The 18722-nt window shown below is 45.0% G+C and overlaps 1 protein-coding gene across 1 annotated transcript; it reads left to right on the forward strand.

Moving 5' to 3' along the window:
• Window positions 1-1465: 1465 nt before the first annotated feature.
• On the forward strand, window positions 1466-17435 carry LOC116706673 (mitotic checkpoint serine/threonine-protein kinase BUB1). Its single transcript, XM_032543621.1, has 17 exons — window positions 1466-1530; window positions 7388-7496; window positions 8050-8534; window positions 8917-8957; window positions 9146-9265; window positions 9702-9812; window positions 10621-10696; window positions 10866-10944; window positions 11031-11199; window positions 11860-11929; window positions 12218-13008; window positions 13559-13659; window positions 14145-14306; window positions 14467-14624; window positions 15530-15707; window positions 16096-16202; window positions 17128-17435. Exons 1-17 carry the CDS (start codon window positions 1466-1468, stop codon window positions 17327-17329), a joined length of 3024 nt encoding a protein of 1007 aa, XP_032399512.1. The 3' UTR covers window positions 17330-17435.
• Window positions 17436-18722: the final 1287 nt, after the last annotated feature.

An 18722-nucleotide genomic window follows, 5' to 3' on the forward strand; every position in this document is an offset into this window, starting at 1 on the left:
TTACACTCCTCAGTTTATCCCGCAGTCGGTGCTGTACTTCCCTAAGCTCTTGTCTGTCCATGACCTGAAAGCTGTCTTCTTCTCCTTCAGAAGGACTTTCAGGTCACTGGTGATCCACGGCTTATGGTTGGGAAAACAGCGTACAGTCCGGGAGGGCATGGTGGTGTTCTCACAGAACTTAATGTATTCTGTGATACAGTCAGCCATGTTGTCGATGTCCTCCCCATATGGCTCACAGAGCACGCTCCAGTCTGTACACTCCAAGCAGTCCTGCAGTGCCTCCTCATGTATGTATGTGTGCATGTATGTATGTGTATGTGTATGTATGTATGATGTATGTATGTATGTATGTATGTATGTATGTATGTATGTATGTATGTATGTATGTATGTATATATGTATGTATGTATGTATTGTCTCCTCTGCCCTATTTCCCTCCCCCTAGTGAGGAGTTGTAGAGTCTGAGGGAATGGGGGACAAAGGAGTCCTTGACTTTTGGGCCCCGGCATTTGGGGAAAGGACCCACCCCTTCCCATAAAACCCGCCCTCTGGGTGCTGTGAGGTTTGCAGGGGGGGGTTTGGCTTTGGGTCAGTAATGTCCGCATTTTTTCCAACCCCTCCTCTCTGCCACCGTCACCAGTGAGTCCAGCTCATCCCGACCACAGACCCGGCCCCCCGATGGGTTACCACCTGGGGGTTTTCCCTTTTTTGGGAATCTCCCCCCCCGGCACACCACTTTGAAAGAAGGGGAACGGGTGACCCCCCGGACGGGTTAGAAAAATCCACAAATTTTTGCGGGGGTTTTTAAAAGGAGCCCCGCCTCCTCGGAAGTACACCCGGCTCTGTGTCTTCCTGACAGGGGCGTGGGTTTTGGCCAGTCCATTTTGCGGCCACCACACCCCGAGGTATTTTTTACCCTGAATGCCTCCACCCCAACTCCCCTTCTAGCGGGGACCGGTCGTGGGTTTTGGGTTTCTGGACCCCCCAAAAAGCCCAATTGACCCGCCCCTTTCTTTTTAGAGGTTTTGGTTTGTAGGCATTTTAGTGGGGACACCAAAAGGAAAAGCCCCCCAACAGATCCGAAAACCTCCCCCCTGTCCCCGGGATACCCCCAACGATGGCTGTGTATTTTCGTACTTCTGTTTTGGGGACACAGCCCGAGTTGTAGCAAAGTCCGAGGTGAAACAGGGTGAAGGGGAAGGGGGCCCAGCACTGTGCCCTGGGGGGTCCAGTGCCCTAAACCCAGTGTCAGACATGATGTCCTTTAAAGGGGCCTGACGTACTGGGGCCTGTCGGTGAGGTGTCTCTATCCAGTCCCCAGATAGGGGTCCCTCCCATCCTGATAATTTTGCCTGGGTTAAGGGGGCGGGATGGAAAAAAGGCAGGGGAGAATCCAAAGAAGGGACCCTCACGGGCCCTTTCCCCCCCTTTACCAGATGGGAGGGGCCCCCGGGGGCAGGTAAGGATGGCGCCCTCCCCCCAACGCCGGGTGGTACAAACTGTGGCGTTCCTGGGCGTGCTGTCCCTGAGGTTGGGAGCGGGAAACCCCGCTCCAAGTCTTCATCAGGTGGGGATTGGAGTGCCACCGGGTGGGAAGCTTCGCTCGCTGGTTTGTTTTCGGGGAACAAAACATGCAGGTTTTCTTCCAAAGGGGGGCACTCTCCCTATTTCGGGTAAGGTTTTGAAGATCCGTTGGGGGCCCCCATTTCTCTGCGCGGGTTTCGCAGCCCTCGAACCCCCTTTTACCCCGGGCCTGTCCCTGGCCGCGTTTCCTTAGCTGCCCCTCGATTGGTCTGGGTGGGGGGGGGGTTTTTAGGGGGGTTGGGGGGTTTGTGTTTTTGGGGGGGGTGTGAAGGGGGGGTTTGCGGTTTGGGGGGAGGGGGGAAGGGGGGGTATTCCCCGGTGTTGGGGGGGGGTTGTATGGGTGGGGGGTAGGGGGGGGGGTGGGGGAGGGGGGGAAATTTGCGCGGTGAGGGTGGGGGTGGGGGGGGGCGGGGCTGGTAACCTGTTTGAAAAAGTTATTCACTCCGGCCCCCCTTGTCCCCCTGTATTTTGGTCTTTGGGGTTGTGCCCTGTGAGGTCTCACCCCTTTCCCAGCCCCCTCATGTGTTGTCCCTCGCTCTCTCCCCTTCTCCGGTACTGCCCTTCCCCTCACACATTTTTTTTTCACCTCCCCGTGCGCCTTAGGGCCCCCCGCCCTGCCCCTGAAGGCACCTTCTTCTGTTGAGGCCCTTTAACCCCCCTTTGTTACCCAGGGCTTTTTGGGTTTGGGGGAACTGGGGTCTTGATAGGGGAGCCACGTCTGCCAAAATTTCAGGTCCCCGTCAGACAGTGTGTCATCCCCCTATTCCTCACCAGGGGGCCCCACAATCCCATCTTGGGGGTTTTGAAACGCCTTTAGGCACTTCCTTTCGGGGGACCCCTTGTGTTGCGATTTTCCCCCCGCGTTTTTGGCCAGGGGGGTGTACAGGGCTGTAGATGAACCCGGTTTTGTGATCAACCCCCCCAGTGGGGGGGGGGGGGAGCCCTGTTGCATCCCTCAATTAGCATCGGGAATAAATTGTCCTGTTGTTTCTGGTGGACAGTTAAAACCCTGGTAAAAAAACAGCCAATTAACCCAAAAGTAGCATGGTTAAGTCCCAAGATGACTAAAGGGCCTCGGGTGCTGTTCTTAAATGAAAAATTAGGATTTGCTTTGCTTGGGGGACCGACCCCATTTTGAACCTTAAACAAACTAAACAAAAAAAAAGTAAATCATACATACACAGTATTTACCCATAGATGGAAACTATGGCTATATACATAAATTTACGATTCTCCCTGTTTTTTTGGATTCCCCCCCCCCCCCCCCCGGAACCCGTCGTCCCACCATGGGGGGGGGGTTTCTTAAAATGCACCGTCGCACGCTCGCTTGTTTTGGTTGAGGCGAAATTTCAAACGTCTGGGTGGGAACAGAAAGCGCGTCAGAGGGGAGAAAAACAAACCCTAACGAGAAAGTTTCGATAAAAATTGTTTTGTAAACCCTCGGTATGGTAGAGGGGCGGGAAAGGGGCCCCCAAATTAAAATTTTAAAAGTTTTTTTTTTTCAAACTGAATGGGGAAATGGACTTTCCCCAACTTTTTTTCAGAAAGTCAAGCTATTTTTTTAACAAAAAGGAAACGCTCCCCGGTTTTGGTTCGGGGCCTAGCGGTTAGCTTTGCTGCTACGAAGGGGGTTTTTAAATTTTTTAAAAACAAATAACTTGCTATACTCCCTTTTTAATTTTTACAAATTGGGCGTCTTTTGGGCGTTTCAAAGACCGTCTGAGCACGAAACGGGGGGACGCCCCAACTGGAGCCAGGGGGCCCGGGTGGTGATGTAAAAAGCTAATTTGATGCTCTGACTTTAGCTTTACCCTAACTTTAAAGCCGGTTTTAAGGAATGCTAAATGTTGGGGTTTTTTTGGGCCAAAAAAATTTACCCCAAAGAATAAGGTACATAGCAATGGAAAATACAATCAATTTAATTTTTAAGAAAAATAAAACAATAATATAACAATTAAACGGTTTACATAATTTTTTAAAAAAAATAAAAAAGGGTAACGTTCATTTTTAAATCATTCAGGGTTTTAGTCAAAAGGGTTAAAGGGGGGAAAAGCTTTTTTGGGTTTTAAAAGTTTAATTTTAATTTGGTTAGGGCCAGGGTTTTATCGCCAAATAGGGACGGATTTTGGGAAGGGTTAGTGTCAGGGTAAGGGTTGAAAATTTTTTTGAATATTTTTTTAAAATTGACTTCCCTTTTTCCTTGTCGGGGAAACCAAATAGTCTGTATTTTTTTGTTTTTTTGGGTTTTCTTTAAACTTTTTTTTTTTTTTAGTTTTTAAAAAAAAAAGTCTTTTCCCTTTGCCAGTTTGTGGCAAGTGTGTGAGCCAGTTTTCCCTTTAATTTTAAATGTTAGAGTGTGTGTGTTTTTTAACCCACTTGGTTTTTTATTAGGTTTTGTTATCCTTTATTTTTTTTAATTAAAATGCAATATAAAGAAAAAAATGGGTTACAAAATGTGCTTTTCCCTTTTTTGCTTTTTAAAACGTAAGATTTTTCCCACAAAATGTTTCCCTCCCAGTTTTTCTTTCATTAGTTTTCCCCGGAAATGCTCTGTTTTTAATTGTTTTTTTGCAAACCATGTAATTTCCAATGTTAACTTTGTAAACGTCGACAGCTGAAAAAAGGGGAGGACAAAAAGCACATTTCCCTGTATGTTCCCCTAGCTTTGTGGAGTATCTGGAGCAGAGAGTTCCTGAGGCGGCGGGGCGGAGGGGGGTCGTGGTGGTTGCCCGTCTCGTGGAGGGGGCTTTTTGAACGTAAGCGCAGCAAAGAATGATTGTAAAAACCTCCTGCATAAAGGGGGAAAGTCTCACAGAAATGTTTCGTTGTTGTTGGGCATGGGTGGTATAAAGTTTCCCGTGGTTTTGAAATTTAAATTTTCCTATTTTTGGGGTTTTTAAATAGGGATTTTTAAACTGTTGAAAAAAAAACCCTCAGGGTTTCAAATAACCAAAGTTTTTGGGGGTTTTTGGTATTATCAGTTTTTTTAAAAGTGTGTTCAAGGCCTTTAGCGGGCAGCTTTTTTCCCGGGGCCCGTTCTGCCCAAAAGGGTTAACGCCAATCAGTTTTGGGGTTAGTTGTGCAAGTTGAGCAATACTTGGTTTACAAAAAAAAAAATTTTGGGTTTTTGTTGATGTTGGGGATAAAGGTCTTAAATGTCATTAAAAAAAGTTTTTAAATTTTAAATTGGGTTTAAAGCCTGCAGAACCCCTGAAAGGGCCCGGACCCCAATACAGTTGTTTTTGGTCCCCAAGCTTTTTCTAACTCTGTCCCCCCAAAGGGAGTTATTATCCGGGGGGGACCCGTAAAGCTGTCCCGTAGTTACAGTAAGGGAAATCGGCCCCAAAGGGAAACCGCCCCCTCCATGGGGCCCTGGGCCAGCCTTTGAGCAGAGGGGAATGATCAAAACAGGCTAAACCCCTTTGTCCCCAGAAGCAATGGAAAAAAGGGAACACCCTCCCCGAAGGGTTCTCAACGAGACAGGTAACGGCAAAAAGGGGGTTTTCCCCCAAAAAATTAGTTTTTTAACCCGGGGAAGTAGCATTATTTCAAACCAGACCCCCGTGGGGCCCAGTCCCAGGCTGATGGCAGCTTTAATGTAGAGGCCACCCGGTTTTTTGGGGATTTAAAAAGGCTACAGGACCGAATCTCTCAATTTTTACTTTCTAATCTGCTCCTTACGGGGTTATTTAAATGCTTTAGGGGGTTTTTTACAGGGGGGAAAAGGGGTTAAATGCAGGAAATGAAGTTTTCCAAAAAAAAATTTTGCTCTAAGAGACCCAAGGTAAACCCAAAAGTTACGGTTTGGTTGCGGTAGGGTGGGCACCAAACGTCAAAATGTTTGGCACCGAGAAACCCCCCGATTATGGTTAAAAAAAAATTTATTTTTGGGACCAAATTGTTACTGGGGCCCGTAAGCTCTCTGTCATTTTGGCATATTGACCCCAAAGACAACACGCTGACCTTTTTTTCTACAGCCCCTTTCACCCGAGGCAGTTTCATTACACCCCTTTGCGCTTAATTTTAGTTCCTTTTTTTTCGTTGACGAAGGGCAGAACATCCAAAAGCACAACCTTTTATTAGTCCCTCTGAGTGTCGGGCACTTTTCCAAAATTTTTTAAATGTTGAAAACTGTTTTCTTTCCCAAAATTTAAAAGTGGAATAGAAGATTTTTTGAGGGTTTAAAAGGATCAAAACATATGGCCCCAAAAAAGTACGTTAAGGAACGGCTTGAAACGGGGTATCAAAATTGCACCGGGACAAAAGTTTTTTAAAACAAGGCCCACCCCAAAGTTGTGTGGTGATGATTATACGTTTAGAATTTTGGGACAACTGCAAAAACAATAACTTAAAGCCTAAAAAATCAAAAACAAAACTAAACAAATCTGACTGTAGGCTTTTTTAAGAAAACGGACCCAGCCCGGTACAGGTAGGATTATCCACTTTTGTTTTTTTTAAAAAAAAAAAGTGTCCTTCTTTAATGTTAATTTGTGGTTTTACCAATTTGTTTCCTTTTTTTTTAAAAAAAGGGAGTCGAAACCCTTTTCAAAACTCCCACTTAAAACCCAACAGATGTCTTCGAGCGGAGCTGGAGCCCCCACAAGGTTTTTGGCTTTAAATTTTTATATTATTTAAAACCGCAAAAACTGCTTTTTAAAACCACTATATCCCTTTCCCCCGGGAACCTTGGGATTGTTATCCAAACCACCTGCCAGAAAACACCCCTAATGTAATTCTTTCTGTCTTTAATTTTTTTGTTATAAAGGGACCAATGTTTTCCGTGTTTATTTGGCACGAAAATGTGGTCATTTTTAACGTTACAAAAATTTTGACACACTTATTACTTAATGTCATTTTAGCTGCCTTTTTTTTTAAAATAAATGATATTGTCGCCAAAACGTGAGCAAACGTTTTTCGTATGTCTCCTCCGCGAGTGTCTCGCCGGGGAGTCGGGGACGATCCCCCCCACCAAGGGTCCCGCGTTCGGTGGTCCGGGGGACACAAGGGAAATTTTGGGAAGGATTGAATTATGCTTCGAGGGGTGGGAGCAGCCCCTACCTGGAAGTCGGGGAAAAAAGGAAAAGGGGGGATAGAAAGGGTAAGCAGAACCGCGGGCTGTAAAATTCACAATTTTTATGGTCGCAAAGATTTTTTTTGGAAAAAACAATATATAAAAAAGAGCCTGGACTTTATGGCTTTTGTAATTTGTTACTCATTTCTGAGCCAGACAGGATATATAAAAAAGAGTACCTGGAATTTATTTTAAAAAAAATTTTTTTTTTTGAAAAAGGGAATAAAAAGATAAAATTTAAAATTTGACCCAAAAGATATTCGCAATTTTATACCGCAAAATTTGGGAATTGTCCCCAAATCCAAAGCGGGCAAAGGAAAAAACCTTTTAACAAATTAGTTTTAAAAAAGCCCAAATACGCAAAATTTTGTTTTTTTTTTTAAGGTCCCCGTGTAAACATGTCAGTGTTTATGATCAAATCTGTGTTGTCCATTCAAAACTTGTCCTAGCTGTTTTTGTTTTTGCCTTTTCCCCCTTTATTTTGTTAAAGATCATATAACACTTTAAATTGCTTTTTCAAAACGATATCGAGGTTTTTTTGGTTTTAAGAATATTGGGAATCTGTTTTTCCCCAATGCCCCGCCCCACTAGACAGTGGCAGAGGGGCTGATTGCGATTGATCCGTGCAGGAGAAATCCCCCCACATTTGGCCTTTTTTTGGGATTTCAGGCAAGATGAAGAGTGGTTATTTAGTTTTTACTATTTCCCTCACCGTTTTGTTTTGATTCAAAGGGAGAAGAGAGGAGGGAAAAAGAAGAGAACATCGAAGAGACGGTGTTTGGAGGAAGTGGGCCCCGAAAACCCGGGGTCTTTTGGAGCTTTGAGCGCCCCTTCATCAGGGGTGGGGCAGCAACTTTGAGCTTTTTGTTGTTGTTTCACTTTCCCTTAGGATTGGGCATCGTTTTGATTCTAACAGTTCCGATGCTTTTATTGTCGTTGTAAAAGAATACAACGAAATTCCATTGCACCAAGTGAGGACGGATCTCAAGCAATAAATAAGTAAACAATAAAACTATGTAAATAACATTTGTGCTTTCCACTTTCACGCGCACACCAACACTCACACTATCCGCAGGTACAATGCCGACCTATTTTGTAAACACAAATAGATACATAGTTATCATATCCTGGAAATCCTGGCCCAAATCCGAAAGATTAAGAGTCGGGCATTGAGTAATGAAAGTCGCCCATCTCGAGGGAAGATGGAAGAGTTCTTCCTTTTCAATTCTGGTTCTTCTTGATTTTCCGATCCTATTCTTTGAGCTGTGGAGTGGAAATCGATATATATATCGTTACACCCTTAATAACGCCCTGTGTGAAATATAAAATTTTTGGATGATGTACAAACAGGATAACTTATGTGAAATGCCAATCTTTTGTTTTCTCTGCCACAGCTGTCTGCAGCGGACACGGCCACCAGTCTGAACCCCAATCCTACCCAGCAGCCCTTTGGCCGTCCCCGACCCTCAAACCGTCTGAGCAACAGGCGCTCTCTCGGCTTGAGATTACACAGCGAGCCGCCCTTCATCCACGAGGCCGCCGCTGACCCGCCTCGGCAGCAGCACAGCACCGTGGCTGCTGACAGGAGTGTTCACTTACTGCCTCCGGCGCCTGTCGCCCCGGCGTCTGTCGCTTCAGCGTCTGTCGCCCCGGCGTGGACGGTTCAACCCCGGTCAGCCCAGCTGCCTGTCGGCTTTGAGCAGACAGACCCGTTGCTCCACAGATCGGTCCTGGCTGACAGGAGCATTCACTTACCCCCTCCAGCATCCGCAGACCCAACATCTGTCGCCGGAAACCCTGGCGCTCTCCGCCAGGACGGGTGGGTTCATCCCGGCAGCTCGCAGACCTGTCACCCCCAGGAGGGCCACCCCACGCAGCAGTGAGTAGCTTCTGCTCAAATGGTTTTGGGAGCTTCTGATGCAACCGATGTGGCTTTTCAGGCTTTTGATAATGTGGATTGTGCTGTGTTATCATGGATGTTTTTAAGCGGAATTGCAAAGAGAGAGATGTGAGTTAAAGAGACAGTGAGGGGAAAGGGGCAGGTGCATGGTCTACAAAAATCAACAGGACGTGAGTTATTGTAGTTTGATGTAGTCTGATTTGGCCCCCCAGTCAGCAGCCAGTTTATTGCTGGGTACTGTTTGGATTTTAACAATTGATTACTGTTCTTTGAGAGGCTAATTCAAAGAAAACAACCTAAGAAAAAATGAAATATCTCTTTCTCTCTCTCTTTCTCTTTGAATCATTTTCTTACCCCTCAGTGATGTCAGTCACCCGCCGGACCTCGAGAACAAACTGAATTGTAAGTACCCCAGTATTTCACCAGTAAGCCCTCCAATCGTAGCTTCTTGTGAATGTTTTCATACCCTCTCTCTCTCTCTCTGAAACGCTCCCTCTCTCTCTGTGTCACTCTCTCACTCTTTGTGACTCACTCTATCTCTCTCTCTCTTTCTCTCTCTCTCCCTCTCTCTGTAACTCCCCCTCTCTCAGTGTCCCAGGGAAGCACCGCTAACTTGTCTCACTTGACTCCCAATACTTCACTGGGCTTTGTTCAGGCCACCCCATCCAGGGTGCTGCCGTCACCCACTGTCAACACCCGGGAGGCACTGGGTGAGCACAACAACCCCTCTTCCTATTGGGAATTTGTCTGTCAGGAATGTTTTTATGTCATTTAAATTTTGTGTTCATGTGAATGCAGATGCTACAACATGGACATTTGTGCAACAAATCTCCAATGTACAGCATGTATTGCTAGTTTCAGATGCCGTCTGTGGAAGAGCATTTTTAATAAAAAAAATAAAAAACATTAAGCATTGCCACATTAAAATACATAATACACATAATCCTACAAGGCACATCCATCCATCATGATGCAAATCTATTCATTTACAGTTTGTGATGCTGAGCAAGAATAGAGTGTGTGATATTTCTCGTTCAAGTCTGATGTGATGTTAACGCACCTGCATCTCAGAATTGTTGGATGTGTGGATTTGTCTTTGCGAAGCATTACAAAGAGTAACATTTCATCTGTTTTTTTGTCATCCAGATGTGATCATGGACATGTTCCAGGCTCCGACTTTCCAAGAGGACCCGTTCAGCAACGCGTCGGCACTCGGTGCTGCAGAGAATCCGTTTGACCCCGGCTACGCAACAACCGGTAAATGTGCCGCAAACAGCCACCTCTATAGACGTTATCCCATCTCAACTGAGGCTGGGCAGTACATTGATTTTCTTTATATCAATATTTATATGTGGCTTGATATAGTCTTGATTTTTGGATATTGTAAGATCCTGATATGACACAAGTGGTGTCTTTTCCTGGTTCTAAAGGCTGCATTACAGTAAAGTGATGTAATTTACTGAACAGACCAGACTGTTTTAGCTGATCTATTGTTTGCATTTACCCACTTGGTCATATCAACATAACTGATGATTATTTCTCAAAAATCTGCTTGTGTGCATATTTTGTGAACGCACCAATTGTCAACCCTACAATATCACCACAATATCAATATCAAGGTATTTAGTAGAAAAAATCCGGGATATTTGATTTTCTTGATATCACCCCGCCCTAATCTCAACTCGACTTTATTTCTAAAGCACCTTTCATGCAGCCCAAAGTTCTTCATAGAACAAAACTAAAACACAGATGAAAACAAGCAAAACAAGGTGGGGGGAGGGAACTGTGGCCTTCTTGGAAGAAACTTTTCTACATTTGGAAGTTAAATGCATCAACCTGGTGCGCTTGTAGAGCCTCCTGGGTGAGAATAGCTTTGCTGAAGCAACAGCAGCCATCTTTTCTGTTATTATGAGACATGTACAAACATCACAGCAACACATTATGAAACCGGCAGAACTAATTTGATGGGTAGTTAATTAAGAACCGCAGATGAATTAAGATGGCAGTTGATTTTGAAGTGCGGTGGAATTGAACTGAAAATTCTTGTGTTGTTGGTTTTTGGAAGGCGGCGTCTCCTCCTTCACGAAGCCCGCGGCGCCGTTCACCGTCTTCCAGGACGACACCGACAAAGAAAACTGCAGGTAAATGTTGACATGAACATCCTGAATACAGGATTCAGGTTTTTCCTTCATAGGAGTTTTTTTGGCCAGTCCCCAAAAGAAAATCACCAGCATACTTTTCTGTGATAAACTAAACAATTTAACATTCATATTTAATAATGTTCCCGTTATTATTTTGGCCCGTGTTCAGTGCTGCCGCTCGCTCTGCAGTCGAGAAGTCTAAACCACTCAGAGCACTGGCAGAAATCGCTGTGTCCGGCAAACCCAATGTGAGTATGAAGAAAAAAACTAGTAACATTTGTTGAGCTTTAGAATCCCATTTAATGCCACAGACACCCTGTGCTTCCCCGAGCAGGACACTCCTCCAGACCTGATGTCGGACGAGAGCACCATGTGGGGCGTGCGCTACAACTCGCTGGCCGCCTGCCCAAACAGCACCAAGGACTTCGCCATGTTGGCCCAGTTTGTCTCCACTCCGTCAGCGCAAAAGACGTCTTTCAGCGGCAATTTTTTCGAGGAAGATGGTAACGTACCTGACGCAGACACACAGACAGACACAGGCCCCATCCTTAAGGGCTCAGGGTTGTCGAATTTTAAAGGGCATGAGGGTGTGAGTACACACTTACCGAGCCTTTTCCGAGACTCCGCCTCGATGCAGATTTCACCAAAGGGAATTACCCACAGTTCAAAGCGTTGTGACCATAGGGAAATCTAGAAATTACAAAGTTAAACAACTGCATGCCACGCGACCACACAACGGAGCGGACCTGTTGTCCTGCTTGTAGAACAAGTATTGGAATAAATGTGGAATCAGGCAGCCGTCTCCTGGGCCTTGGCCGTGTGGAAAGCAAGAAACTTAAAATGAAAATACCCAAACTGGCAAGTCTCTGCAACATCTTTGTTATTATTCGCCGCCATGGTCACATGTGATCTCATGACGTGCTGTCCCAATCCCATTTATAACTATCTGAGCCCATGTGGCCTCACACACTCTCTCACACACTCACTCAGCACCTGAGATTACGTCTGAGTCCTTACTCCTCGGCGCTCACTTTTGGATTAGGCCAGTCACACACAAACACACAAACACACACTACATTAGCTACATTCTCTTTTTGTGTCAGCCTTCCTACTCAACATGGTCTTCTTTAGTTTTTTGAACATGGTTGATCTCTATTCTCCAGAGAACAATTGCGATGGCAAAGAAGACGCTGATGAAGACGCGTTTATGAGACGGCAGCCAAAAAAACTCAGGTAACCTAAACTCCAATCCTTCCCTGCACAGTGCTCAGGTATTCATTGAAGTCCCTGAGAAATCCATACATGTTAAAAATCACATTTCATTCTTAATTAAAAGTCTACTAGGGAAACATTAGTAGCAGTTTACTATCTTTGCCATGTTTAACTTATTAGTAGAACGTAATCCCACATTAGCGTTACATCCTCATACACCACGTCACAAAACATTATTTCTGTTTCTGGTAATGTAAAGGCCAAAGTGTGAAGTACGTCTCTGAGTATGTTCTTTGTTCCGTCCCGCAGCCCAATCATTGAGACAAGTCCGTCTAACGAAACAGGTTTCAGTCAGCTGGCACCCTCCTCCGCAGGACTCGGCACCATCGTGGGTGAAGGGCTCGCCGCCGCCCCGCACTGCCTGACCACTTCCTCTTGCACCACCATGGTGCAGCCCCCTCCTCCGGCCGTGCTGTCCTTCCAAGACCAGACCCTCTGTCCCCCCAACTCCACAGACCCCTCCTGCGTGTCCAAGACCGCAGCCCCCAGCTGGGCGGTTTACACCAGCCCCGAGCAGCCTCCCAAACCGCACCCGGAGAGTTCCATCAGACCTAACACCGAAGCTTTTACCATCATGGAGGAGTTAGACAAACCGCCCAGTCCAGAGCGGCTCCAGAAACCGGTCTGTGATGTCCCCATGAGCCCCGAGTGCGCTCTCAGAGCGGACTGGACACTCATCCGAAGCCCCGAGCGCACAGCGGAGCCAGACCTGGACGCCTTCCTGAGTCCCTGTCCACCCGGCGTCCGGGACATTCCCATGAGTCCGCAGCCGCCGCAGCTCTGTGCTGACGTGCCCATGAGCCCGGCGCAGTTTGGTGCCGAGGACGAACCCATGATGAGTCAGGGGGAGCTGAGGTCGAGCGCCGACGCGTCCGTGAACGCCAGGGCGGCTGCGGTCCGGCTGGTGTCGGACCCCTGGGCCAATGAGGTCATTGCTCATCTTCTGTCATCGCTGACCACGCCGCTCACCTCGCACCCCTCCTGCACCAGCTGGCAGTGCAACTTACCCAACATCAGCCCTAAGACCACCATCAGCATGGGTAACTTGATACTTTTATATAGACCTTAGTGGTCCCTAATACTGTATCTGAAGTCTCTTTTATATAGACCTTAGTGGTCCCCTAATACTTTATCTGAAGTCTCTTTATATAGACCTTAGTGGTCCCCTAATACTGTATCTGAAGTCTCTTTTATATAGACCTTAGTGGTCCCCTAATACTTTATCTGAAGTCTCTTTTATATAGACCTTAGTGGTCCCCTAATACTGTATCTGAAGTCTCTTTTATATAGACCTTAGTGGTCCCTAATACTGTATCTGAAGTCTATATATCACATGAGACAGCCATGTTCTAATCATATACAAATTGGGAACTATATTCTCAGCAAGCTGAAGCCCTGCTACTTGGGCGGAGCAGAGAGTAACAACGGTGCTTTTCAGGTGTTACGCTAATAACTCTGCCCAAGTAGCAGTGCTTCAGCTTCTGAGAAGATGGCTGCATCTCATTTGACCTTGTTTTTTGTTCATGCTGTGACTTTATAAATCATCTAACTTTTAACGTCCCTAATAGCAAATGTTTTCCCTCCCGACAGGAAGAGCGTCCCTGCGCGTCGACTGTGTCCTGGGAGAAGGGGCTTTTGCAACAGTCTACCAGGGTACCGACCTCCAGACCTCAGAGAGGGTGATGCTGAAGGTAAGACGCTGTTAAGACCCCTCTGTGACTTCAGGACTCAGTCACACAGCGTTGACTCGGCTAATTGCTTCTGCCAAAGCACTGCTGAGCAAACTATCTTGCTGACTCTTTCTGTGTCTATCTACCTGTTTTTATATTATCTGTTGATGTATTTGTCCGTGTATATGCAGGAAACAGTCTGAAAACAAATCCCCCATGGGACAATAAATATCTAATTCATTTTCATGGGGAAATATAAATGGTATTTTTTTGGGTACCTGTTTTCCAGCGGCAGGTTGTCTTAAAGTGCTAATATTATGCTCATTTTCAGGTTCATACTTGTATTTAGAGGTTACATACAACAAGAGCATTTAGATTTTCTCTGAAAACAAAGAGGATTTCTGCAGCTAAGAGAGTGAACTTGGACAAAATTACTTCCCGTCTGCTTCATGTTGATGGTGAACACCTGAGCCGTACTCTTCCCCTCTCTGCTGTTGTCGCCGCAGGTTCAGAAGCCGGCCAATCCCTGGGAGTTTTACATCAACACGCAGCTGGACGAGCGCCTGCGGCCCGCCGTGCGCCACCTTTACAGCAGCCTCCGCTCTGCTCACCTCTTCCACAACGGCAGCGTGCTGCTCGGAGAGCTTCACAACTACGGCACCCTGCTGGTACGTTCACACCCACGCCTTTTACCGCCTCAGAGTCTCTGATGGATGCCTGCACTGACTGTAACGTTTAAAGAGATATAGTTAGGGCGCCTGGTAGGGTGGAACGGTACTTGTACTGTATATGGCCATCGTAACAATGTTCTCTCATCCTTTGTATCAGAACGCAGTGAACGTCTATAAAACCCAGAGTGACAAGGTGATGCCTCAGCCTCTCGTCATGTACTTCACCGTCTGCATCCTGCACATGGTGGAGCAGCTGCACGCCGCCCGCATCATCCACGCCGACGTCAAACCGGACAACTTCCTGCTGGGAGAGAGGTAACCGCCAGGAAACACTTTGATTGAACCGGTCTAATTTGGCACAAGTAGGGTTGGGTACCTTTCCCATATGAACCAATACTAGTCCCGATACCGCTACCTGAAATTCAGTTCCTGGTACTTCTTTTGGTACTTTCCTTCTGTAATTACAAAAAATAATATTTCAGTTGTAAAAAATGTACTTAGTATTATAACATGTTATTTATTTTGAATATTTACACTGACAGAAATTAAATAAAAATAAAACCCCTCCCTCTGTCCTCTCAAACCCGTCCCTACAACCTATTAATTTGAATAATTATTAATTTCTTACTCACTGTAACTTTTATTCTTGAATTTGTGTATTATATTTTAGCCGTTTTGCTCTTTAATGTTTCATGTGAAACACTTTTGAGTTGCCTTGTTGCTGCAAGGTGCCGTAGAAATAAAGTTGCCTTTCCTTACAGCATCAGTTTGTCAGTCAGTCCCCAGGGCTTAGACACCACCGTTGTGCCGGCGCGTCTCAGAGGAAGTTTTCGACGTCAACAGCACCGCGACGGCTTTCGGCTCGCCATTAATATTTCACAGTGAATGGTGTCTGCGTAAAGTATTGAAAGACTAACCACACTTGAAACCACGTTATCGGCATCGCCGTGACTCACTGTAACTTCAACAAAATTGTAGAGTCAACGTAGTTTGCTCCGTCCAACCTCTGCTCTCTGTCAAAATTCAGAGAGGACAGAGAAGCTTGTGCTTACTCACAGCTACCGACATTTGCAACCATTCCAATTTACGTGAACCAATACTCTGTAGTACCGATGTGATTTGGTCGGTACCGCTAGAGGTACCAGGCTCGGTACCCAAACCTAGTCATAAGGAGTCTGGCTCGTAGGAGTCACCCCCCGTTAACTGTTGTCGCCTCCCAGGTTCTTGGAGAACAAGTGTTTCGAGCCGGAGAACCTGGACCACGGCCTCGCCCTCATCGACCTCGGGCAGAGCATCGACATGGAGCTTTTCCCAGAAGGCACTGCTTTCACCGCCAGGTGTTTGACGTCGGGCTTCCAGTGCACGGAGATGCTCAGCGGGAGACCCTGGAACTATCAGGTGGGGACACGCTGCAGGATTTACACTGGCACATAATGACAGGTTATCATGTCTATTTGTTCAAATGAAGTATTTCAGACATTTTAGTAACATTTTATTTTGCTCAGCTCTTATTATCATGCTCGCAGTGAGATGAACAGGCAGAAAGACTAGAATTTAATACGCAAACACATCAATTAAGACACTTTTTTTGGCGTGTGTGTGTGTGTGTGTGTGTGTGTGTGTGTGTGTGTGTGTGTGTGTGTGTGTGTGTGTGTGTGTGTGTGTGTGTTGTGGTGTGTGTGTGTGTGTGTGTGTGTGTGTGTGTGTGTGTGTGTGTGTGTGTGTGTGTGTGGTGTGGTGTGTGTGTGTGTGTGTGTGTGTGTGTGTGGTGTGTGTTGTGTTTTAGACGGATTACTTTGGCATCGCGGGGACGGTCCACTGCATGCTGTTTGGGACGTACATGCAGGTCACGAATGAAGGCGGCGTGTGGGTGACAAACGGTGTATTTAGAAGGTAATCTTTCCATGTCACATAAATAATAAAATACTATATAGACAGGTAATTACTAAATGTAAATACCTTGAATAGCTTTTTGCAGAAAGAATGCCAATCATGACTACTATTAAACAAGGGTTTGATTAAATGAAAGTCTTCAGGAATATAGCTTTACAAGATACTTCTGGGGAGGTTCTATTGGACTTGACAATAAGCAAAATATAAAACTCCAGACTCATTCTTTTAAACTACATCTACGCTACGTTTTTATTTTTAAGCTGAGTTTTGAGACAACTGGGCCCTGGTCATGGGGTCGGAAAATGTTCTTTCACATCGAATATGTTGGATTCATGTTAAGAAATTTATCATTTTGAAGACTTTCAAGTTTCAAAATTCAATATCGATTTTAGATTTCTAAAACCGTTCACAGCATACATGTAGTTACTTTCTGTGTGTGTATGTAAATACACACGCATTTGTTCATTTGTTATTTTAACATCCTGTTATGTGTGTGTATGTTGTGTGTGTGATGTCTGTAAGCTACTGGGACCTTGAATTTCATCTTGGGGATCAATAAAGTATCTGTCATATGATTGCAGTAAACATACAATTTAAAAAAATATATACTTTAAAAATATGAATTGATTTTGAATCGTTAGAGCTTGAAACGTCCTTCAAATATGAATCAATTTTTTTTGCACACCCCTATTGATTTTATTTTGCCGCTTTTGTTGACTTGGTAATGCCTTCCTTCTTTCTTTCTACTGTCTTTGGGTCAGGCGGTACTTGGCTTTAAAATAACTATTTAAAGGGGGAACATAATTGAATAAAGTTGATGGCTAGTACTAGGGGTCCTGCACCCCCCCCCCCCCCCCCATTGAAGATCTCTGTCCTACAGAGTTGACAAAACGTAACGTCAGATCTTGTGTCGGCCTCTTTGCAGGAACCCCCACAGCGACCTGTGGCAGGAGTTCTTCCACACGCTGCTCAACGTGCCGGACTGCAGCTCCCGGCTGAACCTCGGGGGCCTGCGCAGCGCACTGGCGGAGGTGCTGCGGCAGAGCTACAGCAGCCGGCTGCCGACGCTCAAGAGCCGGCTGACGGTGCTGCTGCTGGAGAGCCGCAAGACGGCGGCACGCAGATGACACGCATCTCCTCCGTCACTCGGGGTAAAATCTTAAGCTTTTAAAGCTGCGGTGAAGCGTCATTGGAGGAGACATTTCAGCATCGGAATTTGTACATTTTTTTTTTTTTTTTGTTGCTTTTGTCTTGTTAGATTTGTAATTTTATTAAAAAATAAAAGTTGTGTGGAAGTTATATTTTGTCAACTTTTCACGCTGATTTGAATTTAGTTTTCTAAATTTCTTTAAGCATTTATCAATTAATTTATTTTACCAATTTGTTTACTTGTAGTTGGTTTTCAGTATCAAAATAATATATATATATATATATTATATATATATTTATTATCAATATATATATTTATATATATATATATATACCTTCTGTTTGCAAATAGAGCAAATGAAAAAAGGCAATGATGAAATAAGATAAGGAACACTAACTAAAGTTGCGGTTACACGGTCATATTTTGGATTTGACAGATATTAGTTTCTATATTTATACTTTCTATAAAGAAAAAGGAAACAATGGTTTCACTAGGTTTTTGACTCACAGACTTGTCGATTTGTGCAGACAAAAGCCTGCACAGACCACCAGATGGCACCAAATACGTAAAGTCCCTACAGTATATTATGAAAAAATCACTTTTCGTGGGATTTTGGGTGTTATTTTGTGTCTCTGGTGCTTCCACACACACATACACTTGGAAAAAAACTATCCATGCTGTTTTGAGTGAGACACGGTTTCTGAATGTCCTCTGCCTTCAGTCTCCGGGTGAGCTGTTCAACATCTGCACGGCTTTCTACGTCACTAGACCTGACGAGGTGGCTAACCGTAGCATGCTAGCTCGTTTTCAATGGCAAAACACTGCTCCAAAACACACTAGTTCACTATAATCTCCAAAAGAACTACTTCCTGTCCCTCCTGCCTTGGACTGACCAAAGCTGGAGAAAGAGTTATCTAGCTGATGGGATCTTACCGAGCTACTGAGCATATGCAACTCCCAACAAAGATAGTATAGAAGTGAGATGTCTCACTCTGTAGCTAAAACAGAGACCTAAACACACAGGATGAAAACAAGATCTGCAGCAATGTGAAGTACAACAACAATCTGGTGTTTTTTTGACAATGAAACCATATAAACCTATTCTGGTGCAACCTCAAAATACAATTATGAACCTAAAAATGAGCATAATATGGGTGCTTTAATACACTGAAAAATAACTCAAACTGAACTAAAATGAAATTGAAAAGTCAAAACTATTTCAACATTGAAATGGTGAGAGACTGTAATACTTTGGGTAGAGAAGAAAATCTGGTCAAACCGACACAACCTGATGCACCTACAACATGTTTATCTTGTTACATTCCTGTGTGTGTGTGTGTGTGTGTGTGTGTGTGTGTGTGTGTGTGTGG

This window comes from Etheostoma spectabile, chromosome 18 (genome assembly GCF_008692095.1).
Source record: "Etheostoma spectabile isolate EspeVRDwgs_2016 chromosome 18, UIUC_Espe_1.0, whole genome shotgun sequence".
NCBI classification, from domain to species: Eukaryota; Metazoa; Chordata; class Actinopteri; order Perciformes; family Percidae; genus Etheostoma; species Etheostoma spectabile.

Bases quoted from the DNA above. Each gene is read 5' to 3' on its own strand.
- LOC116706673 (XM_032543621.1), top strand. From the start codon at position 1,466: ATGGCGCCCTCCCCCCAACGCCGGGTGGTACAAACTGTGGCGTTCCTG. The intron at 15,708-16,095 runs GTGGGGACACGC...GTTGTGTTTTAG, and splicing joins GGAGACCCTGGAACTATCAG to ACGGATTACTTTGGCATCGC. The intron at 16,203-17,127 runs GTAATCTTTCCA...GCCTCTTTGCAG, and splicing joins ACAAACGGTGTATTTAGAAG to GAACCCCCACAGCGACCTGT.